At 41.5% G+C, this 18446-nt stretch overlaps 1 protein-coding gene across 2 annotated transcripts in view; it reads right to left on the reverse strand.

Moving 5' to 3' along the window:
• Window positions 1-2516: 2516 nt before the first annotated feature.
• Window positions 2517-18446, reverse strand: part of LOC147903058 (Peptidase S41 family protein) — a 102736-nt gene continuing 86806 nt past the window's right edge. For both annotated transcript variants that reach the window (XM_087373243.1, XM_087373244.1), the window contains 4 exons: window positions 5883-5921; window positions 3736-3798; window positions 3409-3538; window positions 2517-3133 (listed from right to left, as the gene is read on the reverse strand). In XM_087373243.1, the coding sequence (XP_087229369.1) occupies window positions 3087-3133; window positions 3409-3538; window positions 3736-3798; window positions 5883-5921 (279 nt within the window). In that variant the 3' untranslated portion in view covers window positions 2517-3086. The remainder of the gene's footprint in view (window positions 3134-3408; window positions 3539-3735; window positions 3799-5882; window positions 5922-18446) is intronic.

The raw sequence follows: 18446 nt of genomic DNA on the forward strand, positions 1-18446 counted from the left end.
ATAGATAGATAGATAGATAAATATATAGAGAGATGGCGATGGAGATAGATGGAGAGATAGAGATAGAGATAGAGATAGAGAAAGCTAACCTCTAATGGGTTTAAGTCTTGGATATTGCTTGTGAAAGTGCTAGATCGAGATAGAAAGAGAGAGAGATAGAGAAATAGAGAAAGACACACCCACACACACACACATACACACACACATATATATAGAGAGAGAGGTGGGGGTGAGGGTAGAGGGGGAGGCGAGGGGCTCTATAGCAAATACTTAACCAAAGTTTCCAAATCATGCAAATTCACCAACAAAGGATAGGTATGAAGGCATTTAAGATAAATACACCCAAGGTGAAAAACCATAGTAGCTACCATCTAGACATGTCAAAATCAAGAAAAATCCAAATAAAACACTCATTAAGAGTAATGCTAACAAAGGAAGTACTTGGCAAACTAGCATGATTGATTAATGCATCAAAGTTCTAACATGATATTTGCATGTTTCCTCATCCCCATGTAAGAACAAACTATTGGAAAGCATGGAACAATCTTTTTGGCCCTGTAAGGGTCTAAGGGATAAACTTGCTTAATTTGTACTAATCAAGTTCATCCCACTTCTTTCAGTTCATTTGGTCAATTTGACTAGTTTAAGTTTTGGTGTATTGTTGTTTAAGGCTTTCTAAAGTGCTCCTAATGTATTGTTAGGGTCAAGTTTTTATCCTCTTGTGGAGGTCTTAAATGCTTTTGTCATTTGTTGGGTATTCATTCTAGAGATGGAAGCTCTCTTTATCTCTTGTATGACACCACCTTTATTAAAAGCATGTGTTATTATGTAAACGAGGGTCTCTTGCCCAAATGACCACATCCCCACTTACATTGAATGGTCCATCCACCACACACACACACACACACACACACACACCACTCTTTCACATCTTCTCTCTCCTCTCCTTCACTCGTCTACCTTTCCCCATATCACTTGCTATTTCTCTTTCCCTTTTCTTCCAATTTACACCTATCATTTCCCTTTACAAGTTAATGGAGATTTATATTGAGGTACTTTACACTTTTATCTTATAATGACATTCCAAAGACAAGGCCTTAGTGGGATCCCCACCTTGTTTACCTACTTAGTGTGAACTAGTATCCATGCCAAAAAGGAATGTTTGCCACATGCATGCATACTTGCTGCTTTCATGTAAATTCATTATGCTTAAATTTATGACAACTCAATGTTTAGCTTGCCATTCTTTAGAAGGCAACCTCAATCCTTTTTGTAAATCATAAATCATCAATACCTCAACACACTTCTATTATTTTTTCCTATATGGGAAAGTTTGTTTTGGCACAAGTTTCTTCGCAACTGCCTTGCAAAATCAACTTTTATGCAATGTAACTTTAGCGAATTGCATCTTTTGCATGTCCAATGTGCAACACATAGGCCACATCATGAAACTAGGCGTACGAGAAAGCTGTCTATCAGCATAAATTGCATAATTTGCATATGAAGGTCTTTTATTTGTGGAAGAAGCTGAACATATCGTGTACAAAATCTAAATGGAAGGCAATAAACAGTTTGCTTTCTTTGCATTGCTAGCATGCCTACTTAAACTAACAACATGCATAAGCTGTCCATCGAGTTTTTATTATGAACTTTTGCAAGCCTTTCTGAACTGTACAACAATGGCAAATTTTGCAAGCGATTCATCCAAGTCTATCTTGCCTACAGAATTGCTACATGCAACTTTTTATGTGAAAATTATAAAATTATAAACATATTCAAACTATCATAAACACAGTTACAGCCCCCCAATGTTTATTTAGTATTGCATTCAAGCTGTAAAGCTAATAGCCCTTAACTTCAAGCAAGAACTTCATGCCTACTTTGTGCTAGAAAGACCATATAGTAGAAATTACCAATTTATCACTTGTCATATGAAAAAGGATGGGCAATTACAAGTATAAGAAGCACAAAATAAGCAACTTAAGCGGCAACCATAAGACATTGATTGAAACTTTATTGAGACTGGGAATGATTAAGCATATATTTGTAAATCTTATGCTAGAATCTCTCTTGGGATAGGATACTTGCTATTCTCTTAAGGACTGCCAATATTACAAAATTACAAAGTATCTCGATATTAAATTTGGATGGAAACTCCTTGATAACATGAGAGATTCACTAGGCAGTAAGCTAGGTTCTCTACGAATAGGTTCTGCAATCAGCCCCACATGGATAGCTGATTTGTATGGTTGGTTTCTTTCGAGCATTAATAAAAGTTTTTTTCTCTGAAATACAATGTTTATGAACCATGGGTGATATTTAGGGATACTACAGAATATAAACACACTTGTCACTCATCAAGCTTCAATACAGTTCACTTGGCCACTTATGGTTTGTCTATCATACAAAACAACTAAAGCAGGCAAGGGTTCCCCAAAAGAATATAACATTCAAAAGCCTTCTGAAAATCCATCAGATGCACAATCTAAGAAATTTACTTTAGCTCTATCATACAACCAGCTGCACTACCAAGTACTATTAGGGCATATTTTTGCTGCCATCTTTGAAGTCTCTTTTCAACAACCTTATGTTAATATTTTTTAAATAGATACCTTATGTTAGTATTTTTTAAATAGATACAATTCTTGCAAGATTTATCCTTGTGAAATGGACTTGAGTGCTGCTGCACAAGTAACAATATAGGGAGCAAAGACGTAATTATCTCCAAGATAAAAGAAGCCATCCTTGAAATGTTGGATAGCAAAACCAATTGGTCCTTGCTCACTTGCAAACATTGATGCCAAGAGCAGCCACCACATGTAACTTCAAAAGAGACGTTGCTTGTACAAGTCTACACATGAAAATGAGTTCCCATACTTGAGGTTGAGTAAAAGTAAAAATGAAGTCGACATAGGCATATCTATCTTGCAGGCCTTGCTATGGTGGGCCTGATAATAAATCATGGTACATCCTAGCCATCAGGGAAGGCCAACTCCACCTCATTATCATAGCATAAGCTTATTGGATCCTGGAAGAAATATCGAATGCAGGATGAGAGTACAGTTCACATAGTATCTGGTGCCGAGTCATAGAATAGAGCAAGCTTGCATATGTCTCTTAGCTTCAACGAGACCTGATCAAACAGCACGAGTTTCCGAGTCAGCATCGATCTTATCAATGTATTGAAGGAATTGTCCTTGCTAAGAGTGGCATAGCTGCAATTGAACTAGAAACTACTTCTTATCAATGTATTGAAGGAATTGTCCTTGCTAAGAGTGGCATAGCTGCAATTGAACTAGAAACTATTGCCTCTCCTGTTCAGAAAAGTCACTTGCGCATACTAATTGGATTTTCATTACAGCTTTCATAAAGCACAAGAAACTACAACCAACATTTATCAATACTTACCAGGAAGCTCTTCCAAATCAGGCTCAATGCCATTACGATCAATGTCCTGATGGCGTGGGGTCACATACTTCCCGACGGTCAAAATCACTCCAGAGCCATCACTTAGTTCAAAAACAGACTGAATAAGACCCTGAAAGACCACTGACAGAACATATTAGAGTTCACTCAAAACTTTTGATACAGGAGGCATGTACAGCTGGTAGCCTACTTCAGAACATATTGGTAAAGGTTAACCACTATGGTGTGTATAGGTGGCTGCCTGCTTCTACACAAGCTCTGACCAACAGAAATTATAAACATGCAAACAGGAAGTGCCTTGTTATACACCTTCCCAAATGTTCTATGCCCAATGAGAAGTGCTCTGCAATTGTCATGTAAGGCTGCAGCAACCTGCAATTTCCAGAGCTTTTGTTTTAAAACCTTGCAAACAGACAGTGCAACTAACAATAACTATTTCCTGAAATGCGACATTCCTGTTGCACAACTCTCAAAAACTTTGACCAGCGCATGCTAATATTACTTTTGGGATGACCAAAGCCACATTACAAGGGTTGAACTAAATGCTGATGTCTCATCATAGCTCCACATACCAAAGCATTGTGCAAATACCCCACACACACTCTTTGTTTTTTTTTTGGGGTGAAATCCATTTGTATCATATTCCAAGAAACTGTAAAATGGTCCCCCCAAAAAGAGGGGACAAGTAATTACAACATCAAAAGATCTCATTATAAGACAAAAAGGCAGGATAATGCAGATTGTGTGCATGCAGGCAATCAAATAATTTTTGCCGTAGGGAAGCACAAACGAAATGATACTCAAACAGGGAAGGGTCATCAAAGACTCTATGATTACGGTCCTTCCGTAGAGTCCATAGAGCCCAATGACAACCCCAATGAAAGAAAAGATCTAATCCCTGCCTGAGCATGAACACCGAACATGTAGAATAGTTTGCCAAAATTACCTGTAAGACCCCACACACACATTTTTTTTGTGAAATCTTTGATTGATTATATTATATGAGTAGCAACCTCAAAACAAGGTGCTACAATTACATCAACTGAAAATTTCAGTGTATGCCAAAAAGACCTCATGATCTATGCAGTGGGTCTACAAGCAATCAAAGAAAGATTGCTACAGAGAACGCCTAAAAAAGCCAAACAAAGAGAAAGTAGGATCACCAAAGACTTTACAATTCCTATATGTCCATTAAGTCCATAGTGCCCAATAGCGAACCAAAACGAAGAAAAGATGAAACTCCGGTCTGGATGGATAAAACCCAAATAGCCAGAAGAACTTCCCAAAAGGAACAGATGGGAATCTCGATCGCAAGCGCTGTCGAAGCATATAAAAAAACTCACGAGAGCACGGACAATGCCAAAACAAGAGACATAATCTCTGAAGAAGCAGAACATCGGTAGCAAAGTGCAGGAGCAATGTGTCGATGAGCTAATAGCTGTCCAGATGGGAACACTCCCAAAAGAGCTAGCCAATTGCCAAAGCGGTACTTTATAGGCCCAAAGTTGCTGTAATCTTTTCCTCCACCACTTGCTGGGCGATGCATTCGCCAAACAGAATCACACCTCTCTGAAACCCAAGGTTGAGGCAAAAGGATTTTATACAATGAAGGTACAGTAATCTGAGATAGCCTCAAAGGACGAGAAGAGGACCCTGGAGAAGTCAAAGTCCAATCTTCCAGCCGGTCCTGGAGTTCCAAAGGAGAAATCGGAACAAAAGGCGAAAGCATAGAAGTAATTTGTCGCCACAAAGGACGATAATGAGAGCCCAATTCATATCTGAAAGAAGAGATGTCTTTTTTATCTAACATCATCAAACACAAGAAAAACTGAATGTAAGCCACCAAAATTGATTGCACAATCCAGACTCGAACATGAAGAGGCCAAGTTTGATTCCTCTTCGCTGTTCTAATGGTCCATATCTGCCACCACCCAAAACTATAGACTTGAATGGAAGTTCTACAATCCAATGCTTCACACTCTCTTGACAGCTCAGCATCATTCAAGTTTTGTAAGGGATTTGCGGGTGTCTATGCGGTTACATCACGACAAATTTGAGGTCTCTACTAGTTCATAAGTTTTAAGACGTCATGCCATCTTCTTGGTAAGTCCATCTCGTCTCCTTTAGCTAGGAAGCACTATCCTCTTTGACAAAACAAGACTACTTGACAATACCTCTAGTTTCAAATTGTAGAGTTTGATCCAAGAAGAGACTTGCTACCTATTCTATAGGACTCTCTATTCCCTTGGTCTGAAAAATACTAGGTTGAAAAGAAAGAGAAACCTTTTGAAAAAGATATATACCCAAACACATGGTCTTTTATACTTTCTACTGCATGAATTGTTGCAACATCTATAAGAGGGGGGCCACTTGGGCATAACATTAACACAATTTCTTGCCCCTAGCCATATTCATCAATTCACCCCAAAATTCACTAAATGGGTTTAGACACTTACAATTTCACTAGCACTCGCCGTGCGGTCATTCACAAGAACCTGAAACAGATACACTTCATTAGCTATAAAAATAAAAGAAATTCTTAGAGTTACTTATTTTCACTCACCTTAAGCCAATCGATAAGTACTGCATGGAAAAACATGAAATAAAAGAGCCCTTAAAAGAAATTCTTAGAGTTAAATGAAATAAAAATAAAAGAAATTCTTAGAGTTACTTATTTTCATTCACCTTAAGCCAATCGACAAGTACTTCATGGAAGGATATGAAATAAAAGAGCCCTTAAAACCCCAAAGGTTAAATGCTGCAACAATAAATTCATGCAATGGTCTACTGATTCTAGAATCCACTGTTCCAGTGCACTTACTAATAATCCATGGTCAAAATTAAAAATTGTTTCAAATAATCCCCGTAGTGGACTGGAGCAGTAGAGGCTCTTGTTGCGCTATGTTGGAGCCAAGGAGCAGAGCCTTTAAAGAAGGCTATCGCAGGTGGTTCTAGACTGTTGGAGCGGAAGGCTTAATACCATGTAGAGGCTGTTTGGCCGTGGGTTGGAGCACCGCTTTGATGGAGAATGCCGTGAAGCTTGACCTTAGAGCTGTTGGATGGGCTATGTGGAGCATAACAAAAAAAGGCGGTTCTGTTGGCATTGTTGGAGAGCCAAGTTGGCCGCCCGTGGGCAATGGTGCCGTGATGTTGGGCAATCCATTCGAGCTGGTTAGATTAAGGAAGAGAGCGCGGAATCACCAAGGAAGGCGGCGGTGGAAAAGCACAGGTAGAATATAATCAATACTAGTATCTGATACACTATGACTTGGTTTCATGGTCATCAAACCTCTTCATCATCAATTTTTCACTTCTATAGAAAAAACCACACCCCCATTGCACATTTAGGAGATAGGATTTGGGCAGCTGATCGGTTTGTTGAAGATGTGCAGGAAGTACTTACATAGGTTAGATCACATATTCAATGAGCTCAAGAAGTCTACAACAAGGCTGCGAATAAGAAGTGAAAAGATCTATAGTATGAGAAAGTGTTGGGTGCAGGAAGCAATGGAACAGGAGTGGAGTGCGGGAAGCAAACAACAAGCTCGAGCAAAACGTAGTACTACTCAAATGGATAAGAGGAAAAATACAAAGGGTGGCCAATATGGCTCCCAAGCAGCCATATGGTTGACCAAATAAGTCAACTCGTAGAGTTGACCTGACCTACAAGGCTCATACCAAGGCTAAGTGCTAACAAGCCCCCCTCCATGGTATGGCTGAAGTAATTATCTTAGGAATATCTGAAAACAACATCATGGTTGCACATATTCATCCCAGAGGGATACGGCAACCTATGATATGTACAGAGTGATCCCTCATGTAACAAAAGAAGCCAAGTGTAAAGCATGTCGAAATGCCTCAAACTTGGGCCGCGGCAAAGCTGTCGTGAAAAGATCTGCCAAGTTATCCTCGGTGGGAACATAGGACGACTAGATGTGTCTCCACCAGACAGTCGCTCTCGAGCAAATTGATAGTGGATTTCAATATGCTTTGTGCGCGCATGAAAAACTGGGTTTCTAGCAACCGCCAAAGCACTCTGGCTGTCAGTCTAGATCGTAGTAGAGTCAAGCTGCATGATATCAAGAGCTGCAAGTAACTTGCGAAGCCAAACGCACTCTACTATAGCTGTGAAAGCTGCTCTGTACTCAGCCTCACAACTGGATGTGGCAACTGTAGGCCTGCTTCTTGTTGAACCAAGAGATGCATGAAGCTCCAAGCATAAAACAGTTGCCACTGTGTGACACTATAGTGTCGTAACATCTTGCCCAATCACTGCCCGTGAATGCATGCAAAACAAGTACGGCCTCTGAACCTTTGAGTAAACCCAAATGCTGCGTGGCCTTCAAGTATCCAACGACCCACTTCACTGCTTGCAAATGCTGCGTACTAGGCTTGTGCATGTATCTGTTGAGTTGGGAAATGGCATACTGAGATCAAGCGGGTATGACAAAGGATATAACCAACAGCTTGCCGATAAAGGGATGCATCAAATGGCAGACTTCCATCCTCGGAGGAGAAATGAAAGCCAAGCTCCAATGAAGTAGAAACTCGCTTGCAACCCTCGAACTGGAAGCGATCAAGGAGCTGTCCAATATACTTGCATTGACTCATCATTATACCCCCCTCAACATATGCAAACTGTATGCCCAAATAATAGTGTAACTGGCCCATATCTGTCATGGCAAAAGACTGCTGTAAATCAGCCTTGAAATCCGCAATTTGTTCCATATCTGGCCCAGTCTGGCCCAATGATAAGCATGTCATCCACATATAAAATCAGAATTAAAAATTCTGATGCACTCTTTCGGACAAAAAGAGTGGCCTCAGTTGGGCTGTTCTGAACACCACCGGCTGTCAAAAATGCATGTATCCATGCCATAGAGGGCTTTTCTGAGCCGGCAAACCATATTTTCAGAACCTAATTGTTCAAAAGCAAGTGGCTGAGTGACATAAACCCCTTCCTGAAGATCACCATATGAAGGAAGGCAGTCTTGATGTCCAGCTGATGAACCTCCCAATGCTGATGAGATGAAATAGCAATACCAAGTCCAACTGTACCAGGAAGATCTGAGTCAAGAGGGAGAGAATCCCAGCCAAATGGTGCTAGAGCAAGTTGGAGCACCTGGAGGAAGGCCCCAATGATCGAAAAGAGTCCATCTCTGAGGAAAAAATCTCCATAAAACAGTTCCAAAATGCTCGAAATCAACTTCTGACAAGTCGTACGGATTTCATCGCGCACCTATCCGCACAAGTCCGTACGCCCGTCTGTAAACCTGTACGGAAAAAAATTTTATTGACCAAAATGGTGCGGGACAACGTCCTTTGTATGCAAGCAGCTCAAAAATTTCAAAAAATGTTGAAATCAGACCTCAAAAAGTCAAAAAGCAGTCATTGGACTGTTTTTTTGCTTCAAAAACATGTTTCTCGCGATGAAACGAGGCACCGGACTAAGCTGAAGCAAAATGGCAGCTAGGAGCAATGGGAGAACACGAGGGAAGGCATGTAGGAGCAAGAGAACCTGCTCTAATACCACTGTTGGGTTAGGAAGCAATGGAACGGGAGTGTAGTGCGGGAAGCAAACAACAAATTGGAGCAAAATGTAGTACTGCTCAAATGGATAAGAGGAAAAATATAAAGGGTGGCCTATATGGCCCCCAAGTCAACCATATGGTTGACCAGAGATGAGTTGACCTGACCTACAAGGCTCATACCAGGGCTAAGTGCTAACAGAAAGGAGATTAGGTTCTTTAAAGATAGACAAAATGCATGTATACCCTCGGGACTATGCATATGTGCTACAGATGCAACACTAGTGAATCTATGAGAGCCATCTAACGACATCGAAGGACATGTGGAGATGTGGAGCAACTTGTAGCCACTATGATAAGAGAATTAGTCCAATCTCACTATACATCTATAGTTGAGATGGCAAATATACGGATATGAGACAAAAAGATCACGCTATCGGAACTTTGAATCCAAGGCTATGAAGTTGATGAAGGAGGATGTTTACCACCAGTCAATTTCAGAATATTTATCACCATCTACAACATGATGAATAAACCTAAAACTCCCGCCTCTCCAGAGAGTTGTCATTTTTTGCTTTAAAAAGAGCAAAGTCAAAAAAGCTTAGAGGAGAAGCAAATGGAAAAGAAGATCAGCTGAACGCAGTTGAAATGCAAGCATATCCTATAGCAGTTGAAATGCAAGCATATCCTATAGCGATAAAAGAGATTGGTTAAATTCCATTCTGTTGAATCCTTCTATCCTCTCTCTCTATCAATAAGATGCTCACCTGCTGAAAAGGATAGAAAGGGAAAGAACCTCACAAAGGCTTCAAACGAAGGCCACCTCAAAATTCGAAGCCACCTCAAAATTTAGAGCAGTAAGTGGTTAGATATGAACATGGCTCGAGGATCACTTCATGACGGTTGGCAAAGGAATCATGTTTTTTTTTTTTTCTTGAAACAGATTTCTATTTGTATGAAAGAAACACCCGACAACAGAGAGTCAAAGCATAGATACATCATGCGGACCCGTGGTAATATACTACTCTAAAAGAATGAACCAAAAAATCGCTATATTCTCTTTCTTTCTTAGAATAGACTTCTATTAAATATGAAAGAAACCCCCAAGAGAAGAAAACTCAATGGAGTATGAAAAAGCCTGATATCATACCACTAAAAAGGTTGAGCAAATGAAAAACCTAATAAGAACAAGGGGCTGGAAATGCCATCTCATGCTTGTGATGGTCTCTAAAAAGTTATCTAAACTCACCATCTAGTAATAGTCTCAAGTCAAACTCATAAACTATGTGCATTTGAAATATCCCGATCTAAGAGACGGTGGGCTATAAAAGTAGTATAACTAGATGTTACAATTGCACAACATCCGTTTCCAAAAGTTAGTTCCCTTTGTAACACTCCTAAGGGCATTCTATGTAAAATGTGTTCTCCTAAAGCTATGCTTTGATACCATGTCCACTCTAGCATTGCAAGAAGTTCGATAAGATTATACAACAACTCTAAACACATTTTTTTCAATGATTGCTAGCAACAGCATAGCACATAATCTATTAGATGCATTTGCACCTATATTGTGCAATGTGATCAAAAGACGACGTACAATACAAGGGAAAACTAAACTACTGTAGTAGGTTCAGCCGTAGAAACCTTGTAGGCCTAGTTACAATCAGTTAGGTCAATTGCAACAGTTAGTACATGTACCACTAGGACACTTAGTCCAGTTAAGACACTTTGCCCTAGGGTTTTCTTATATTGGCTCTCTTGTTTTGCAGCAATTCATTACAGCAGCTCGTTTTTGTCTTCTCTCCCTCATTTCTTGAGCTTCCATTGCTTGCCCTAGCCTACAGTGGTATCAGAGCAGGTCGGGAATCGATTCCCTTAACCATTGGTAGCTTGTTCAAGCTGTTTAGCAACCCATGGAATTCTCATTCTTGCTGGTTTGCTGATTTTCTACACACCCGTGAGCATTTGTGACCTTTCCAAGCACTTCCGTCGCAGGAAGTTTGTCTTTTTCGCGTGAAGATTGCATTTTGAAGCACCCATTGCGAAGGGAGACACATTTCGAAGCTTTTTCAGTTATGCTCGTTCACATGTGTGGTATTTAAGCTGTTGTACGGATTCTCTACAACTATACAAAACTGTGTGGAATATTTCAACTGCATTTATTGCATTGTACGGCCCGCGCCAACATTTAGTGTACTTTGAAGCTTGTACGGACAGATTCGCCAGCATTTAAAAATTGTACGGATTCTGTACAACCCATTTAAGACTCTGTAAAACTATTCTTTGCCTGTATGGATCTGCTGCATCAAACTTTAAGCTGTACGGTCTTCATTCTTTGCATTTGCACCTGTTTTAACCTGCCTCGAGGTTTGTGCCAACGTTTCAAAGGCGTTATGTGCTTTCTCATGCTTCGTGCCGGTGCTAGAAGACATTTGGAGCTTGCTGCAGGGATCTGAAGGTCCCTCCTTGAGCCCATTCTTCATCATTTAGCTTTCCCTTTTCCTCGGGCTGCAAGTTCCTGTCCATTGGATCACCCTCCTCTCATTTCCAAGTGCTGTCCTCCTTGTGGGAGCACATTCTCTTGCTATAACTCTCATTCCTGGCCCTGTCTTGGCATCTCTCATTGCCATTTGCTGTCTTTTAGCAAATATTGACTACCGCATTAACTAGACCTGCTTGGATAATTAGGGGGCGATGCATCATTTCCAACCACTTAACGTTAAACAATACCACTTAGAAACAACTGGAGAAATAACTCGATGGAGGCTAGAGTGCCCCTGCTCAATGAAACCAAGTACAAGACACCACATTGTCCCCAAATACTTGGCGCCCCTTCCGGTATTTTATTTATTTCTTTAGGAGTGAAATCGGTACATACAACAAGGGTTCAACCTTGCACTGTTCCTCTCTGCAAATCCTCTACTTGTCTTCAAGGCATCTAATCCCAGTGCACCACTAGAATTCCCACTGGCAAGGCATACTCACGCATTCACTTCTGATCTGACACAACTTAGAGGCATTCGGGCATCCAAACCACTAGCAAACTGAGCTCAAGGCAGCCTCAAGGCTATCACATGCATCCACACTGTCCTAAGGCCTTCCACAAGATCACCCTTGCCTTTGGGTGCTTCTGCGAACCTGTTGGAGTCCTGAAAGGACTGCACACAACACGCATGCACTGCAAAAAGCTGCAAAGCAAGAAAGAACAAGGAAAAACCAAACTTGGAACCAACTCTTGCTGACTGTGGCAGAGGGGCGAGCTTCTTCCTCGCACCTATCCTCTATCCAACCTCCCCGTAGGGTGCAGGTGTCTTCCAGCAATCAGGAGAAGAGAGAAATGAAGGTAGAGAGCAGGGGGTGAACAAGAAAGAGCCGTAGAGGAAAGATGGTTCACAGATCTGCCCCGAAATGATTGCCTCGAGATCTGGCCTGAGTTCTCCTAAGAGAAGGTGCCAAAAGCAACAGGGAAAGTTCCTCCTGCAGCCTGCACTTGTCTAAAACAGCTCCAGAACAGCTCCAGAAGCCACCACGCAGCCAAAAACATGTGCACAAAGGTCCAGCACAGCAAAAGACAACCTCAGGCACCTGCTGGAGGCAGCTGAACACGTCCGTACGGACGTCCGTACAGCCGTATGGACGTCCGTACAATCCGTACGAAAATTTTCCAAAAGTTCAAAAATGAGTCTTGGCACTTCCTAGAAGTGTGTACTAGCCTTGGAACAGTCAAAACAGTGTTAAAATGACTGAAAACAGGCTTGAAACAGCTCAAACAGCTCAAAAACTACACAAGAACAACTCAAAACGTCCTACACCTCTGGGAGAGTGAGGGGAGAGAGATGGAAGGTGGGGGAAGGGCATGCATACACATGCTTGACAAATGGCACCTCCTCCTTGCCATTTGCCCCTTCATTAAAGTCCTAACCCCCATACCAAGGACAATGTTGCTTGTCCTTGGGCCCAACTTTTAGACCCCTCTTTTAAAGCCTTTGCCTTGTCCCTAGGACCTAGTGGTGCACCTAGACTTTGCCCTTAGCAACTTCTAAGTGTGCACTTCCTCTAGCCAGTCCCTCACGGCCAAACCATTACAACACTTAACCATCGCTAACCCCGGGTTAAGCGTAGGTTGAGTTACGAAGATACTTTACATCACTTTTCACGTCCTCGTGACTCTCTCTCTCTCTCTCACACACACACACTTTTTTCTTTGGGTGAAATCTTTGATTGATTATATTACATGAGTAGCAACCTCAAAACAAGGTGCTACAATTACATCAATTGAAAATTTCAGTATATGCCAAAAAGACCTCATGATCTATGTAGCAGGTCTGCAAGCAATCAAAGAAAGATTGCTGTAGAGAACGCCGAAAAAAGCCAAACAGAGAGAAAGTAGGATCACCAAAGACTTTACAATTCCTATATGTCCATAAAGTTCATAATGCCCCGTAGCGAACCCAAACGAAGAAAAGATGAAACTCCGGTCTGGATCGATGAAAATCAAATAGCCAAAAGAACTTCTCAAACGGAACATATGGGAATCTCACTCGCAGGCGCTGTTGAAGCAGATAAAACAACTCACGAGAGCACGGACAATGCCAAAACAAGTGAGGCACAGTCTCCGAAGAAGCAGAACATCTATGACAAAGCGCAGGAGCAAAGTGTCGATGAGCCAATAGCTGTCCAAATAGAAACAGTCCCAAAAGAACTCGCCAAAAGAAAACATGTTGCTGAAGTGGTACTTTATAGGACCAAAGTTGCTGTAATCTTTTCCTCCACCACTTGACTGGGTGATGCATTCGCCAAACAGAATCACCTCTCTCTGACACCCAAGGTTGAGGCAAAAGGATTTTATACAATGCAGGCACAATGATCTGAGATAGCCTCAAAGAACGAGAAGAGGACCCTGGAGAAGTCAAGTCCAATCTTTTAGCCAGTCCTGAAGTTCCAAAGGAGGAATTGGAACAAAAGGCGAAAGCATAGAAGTAATTTGTCGCCACAAAGGATGATAATGAGAGCCCAATCCATATCTGGTGGCTGCCAGAGAAAAAGGAAGCACAATACCAACATCATCAATAACATCTGCAATCGAGGTGATGCCTTTAAACGAGACAAAGTAGGAACGTCGAGGTTCTTGTAAAGCCAAGGGAGGCTAAAAGACTTTCGACCAATGAATGTTTTCAGCTCTCAACAAATTCCCAAGCAAAGACTGCCGACCATTCCATTCCAGATGAGAAAGAACATGCTTTCGGTCAAGAAGCAGGCAGGAGACAAAAGGGCAACGAGGCAAAGTACCATCAGTGCAGCAAAAAAGAAAATCCCATCGATCGAAATGCCAACGACCAAACGCAGAAATACTGATATGAGTGACTAGAGATCTAATCATAAGAGCCCAAGGCTGAGCACCTTGCAGAAATCGCAACAACATTTTTCTGCCACTCATTTCTGCAACGGTATGGGAGAACAAATGTGATGCATCGAAAGCAGCCTGAGACTTTTTCTGCCATGTTTGGATTGCTAGAAGATTTCCATAAAGACAGACATGAAAGATATAAGATCTGCCTTAGTGAACATGATCAATGGCAAGTAAAATTAAATACATGCCACAAGGATGGACTGCACTATTCCAAGACGAACGTGCAAAGGCTAGGTTGCCAGTTTTCAATACTCAAGCTTTTTCCAAAGCTTAGCCAAAACCCAATCAGTTTGTCGGCGAGTGAGTTCCCATCCCAAAGGGTAACCAAGATGACGAACAAACTGAGTGGGTGGAATGATATCCCCGGGCCATAAGAGACTATGCCAGTCTTTGGAATGCAAAGGGAGCAGGTTAGACTTCTGAAAATTAACATGAAGACCAGCTCCCAAACCATAAACAGAGAGGGCCTGCATCAAGGCACCAAGATCATGGGGCGTATTCTTCAGGGTAAAGAAAGAATCATCAGCATAAGCTTGAGCAACCATGCTGGGATTAGCATCCAATTCCAAGCCATGAAGTGATCCTGTAGCCACAAGATAATCAATATATTGCAGCATAGGATGAGTAGCAATGGCATACACTAAAGCACTGAGAGGGCATCCCTAGCGGACCGAACAACGAAGAGTCCACTCATCAGAGATATCCCCAGAAAGAATACAAGCTGCATTGCTATCTCTGTAAAGCTAGTAAATAACCTGCTGTATTTTTGTCCAAACTCCAAAGCTCGCATAGTTTGCGAGATGAAATCCCATTGAGCTATGTCAAAGGCTTTTGCAATATCTACCTGCAAGAGTAGAACATCCTGCTGCATGTATTTGGCATATTCAATCCCAATATAAGCATTGGCAATGTTATCTGTGACATGGCGATGTGGAACAAAGCCATATTGGGAGGGATGCAACCCATCATGCAAATAACCTTTAATATGATCAACAACCATTTTGGCAATGATCTTGTAAATGACTGGCATGAGCGTGATTGGCCTCTAATCACCAAGTGAATCACATAGCTGCTTTTTTAGAATCAGCTTGAGAAGACCCTTTTTCCATGACACAGGCATTTGTTGATTTTGCCATGTTGCATTTACCATTTACAGCAAGGTGAATTTAAGAAGATCCCAGAAAGCAAGAAAGAATTCAACAGTGAGACCATCCCATCCAAAAGATTTCCATCTGCCACAGGATCTCAGTGCATCAGACAATTCCCTTTCAGTGAAGGGATGTTCAAGCTCCAAAGCCTGAGCATCAGACAGAATTGGATGAACATGCTGCAAATGAAGCTGACGTGCAACAGTGTCACAAGAAACGTTTCTAGATTTTTACAGGCGTTTCGTCTAAAAACGCCTAAAAATACTATATTTTATAGAAGTTATATATACTTCATAAATAATTGTCTTCAGATTCTCTCTCTCTCTCTCTCTCTCTCTCTCAAAAGAGCTCTCAGATATCCATATTGTGCACACAATGCACACACATATTACACAGTTGAAAGAGTAAAAAGATGTGTCACGCAGCCTATAGATTGAGGTTTACAAAGACATAGATCTTCCACTTTACAAATTACTATTAACTAATTAGTTGCAAGTGCATATGGCTGCTAGCATATGCCATGGCCCATAGTTCAAATAATAAACTTTTAACTTTACAATTCAAATTTCAAAATCAAATTTCAAGATTCAAGATTCAAGATTCAAAATATAACAAAATGTATTATGTGTTACTGTTTACATCATACATGTAACATGCCATAATGATATACTGGTAACTATATGATGTAAACTGTATACATATTCAAAGCCCGTCGCCTGCAAGCCAACTGCTAACAACTGCAGTGTACACAGTACACTCTAGAGTCTAGTCTCGACTCTCTAGAGCTAGGGACCGCTGCCCTCTCCAAGATCTGCTGCCTCATCACTATCATCATCAGCACTCGAATCAGCAGATGGATCTACATCCTCTGTGGAGGAAGAGGAAGGGCCACCCTCGAACCAAGTAGGGGCTCGCAACTGATCTGAGTCCTCCGAGTCCGCACTGTCTACCAATGCCACCTCCTCCTCTAGCTCATCTCTGCCTTGACGTCCTCGGGGTGAAGATGCAAGAACAGATACCTGAGATCCCCCTCGTGAGGCTCGTGCTCGACGTTGATAACCACGAATCTGGGGTGTCCCTGTATCCTCTGCAACAGTAGCTGCACGTACTCGTGGTGCACGAGCTCGAGCCATCGAACGTGTCTGACGTCGAAATCGAAGCATAACTTGTCGCAGAGACTCGTAAGCATCGTCATTCTCTCGACTGTGCTAGATGATGGACATGTCGACAGGTTTTAGCTTGATCTTGTCAGGATTGACTTGCTTGGGCTTCCACTCAATGCTACCGGTACCATCTGCAGACTTGTACTTCTCAAGTAGACGTAGGTTGGCATTGACATATACCAACCTATTGAGCTGCTCCACGCTCAACCTGACATAGTTTACAAAGAATAAAGAAGTCAATTCTCATAACTTAAGAATTGTTTTTCAAAATGTTACAAGCTTGACGCTATACTATATAGGCTATAAATAAGAACTATAAGAAGTTAGAACTTACTTGTTTCTCTTCCTGGTGAGTATGTCTGCACATATGCTCCATATCCCTCTCAGCTGGACTTGATGTGCAATCTTGCGAAAGGATGCGGAGAGCTAAGTTCTGCAACGAGGGATTCAAAATCCCAAATTTCTCCCACCAAGTAAGAGCCAACAGCCTGTTGTCTCTTTCCTTGGCAATTGCACATTTGGCAATTGCACAGGAGAATGGACCCATGTCATTGCAAAACTCCACTATGTCCTCTTCAATGCTATTGCAATTTGCAATACAGAAGAAGACAATATAAATAATTAGATAAATCATAAATGATAATACAAAGTTGAAAGCACTTAGAACTTAGTAGTGAGCAGGCTGCAAACGTGTACGCCATGCTACCTCACCTATTCTGGACCAATGAGTCGCATACTTTCTCCAAGTATTGGGTCCATCCGTTCACAAGCACCCCGATCATTCCATTTAGCAGGCTCCTTCCACAAGGGATAGAGCATATGTGCAACAGTGAAGATGAGCCTATGAAACCAATCCCATCTCTTCCTCCAAATTCCTAATATGTCATCCTTTCTGAAAATTTACCAAAAAGAATCAAGTTAGAGGCTAGAGCTAGGAGAACTGAGTATTAAACTTACAAGTTTCAACTTATATGTACATGCTCTAGTTGAGGATCTCAATAGGACAATCCTCCGTTGCTTTTCGAAGCTTCAACATGAACTCGAATAGCAAGCCCATAGTACAACCTTCATGGTCAAAGAGTCAAAGCACGAAGTACAAGGGCTCTATGGACATCTGAATGCAAAGGGCTTCTTGCCAAAACTGATTGTCAAAGACAATCCCCTCAACATTCTGTCCAGCATGCAATCTCGAGTCACTCCAATCCAGCCAATCTGAACTGGTCATCATGCGACGAAGGCTCTCTTTGGTCTTAACCAGCCTACAAATGATAAAGTTTAAACAAATTTAAATAATGAATAATTTGAGGAATTGATCTTTGAATGATGAAAATTGAATCATGATTCATGAATCATACCTGCTAAGAACCAAGAAGATGTAGCCAAAGCATGTCTTTGAGGGTCTCATAAGCTCCCACTTACACTCCCTTCTGAATAGGGCCAGTGCATGTGGCTTACGATTGATATAAGTCACTAGCTGCATTGCTTTTTCAACCACACTAGAAACCCAAGGCAGCTTTCCAATATCCTCCATCATCAAATCAAGAGAGTGTGAGGCACAAGGTGTCCATACTATCTTGGGATACTTCTCCTCAAGAAGACTTCCCATTCTCTTGCAGTTGGAGCCATTATCGGTGATGACTTGCACCACATTGTCCTCACCAACCTCCTTGATGGCTGCCTCAATATGACCCCATATCCACTCTCCGATGATATGAAGGCCGGCATGTAAGGCATCAACCACCCTCACGAATATGCTTCCCACACAACTAGC

The sequence above is a fragment of the Dipteris shenzhenensis genome, chromosome 4 (assembly GCF_047967505.1).
Source record: "Dipteris shenzhenensis isolate YYH24624 ecotype China chromosome 4, Dip_SZ_1.0, whole genome shotgun sequence".
In the NCBI taxonomy this organism is placed as follows: domain Eukaryota; kingdom Viridiplantae; phylum Streptophyta; class Polypodiopsida; order Gleicheniales; family Dipteridaceae; genus Dipteris; species Dipteris shenzhenensis.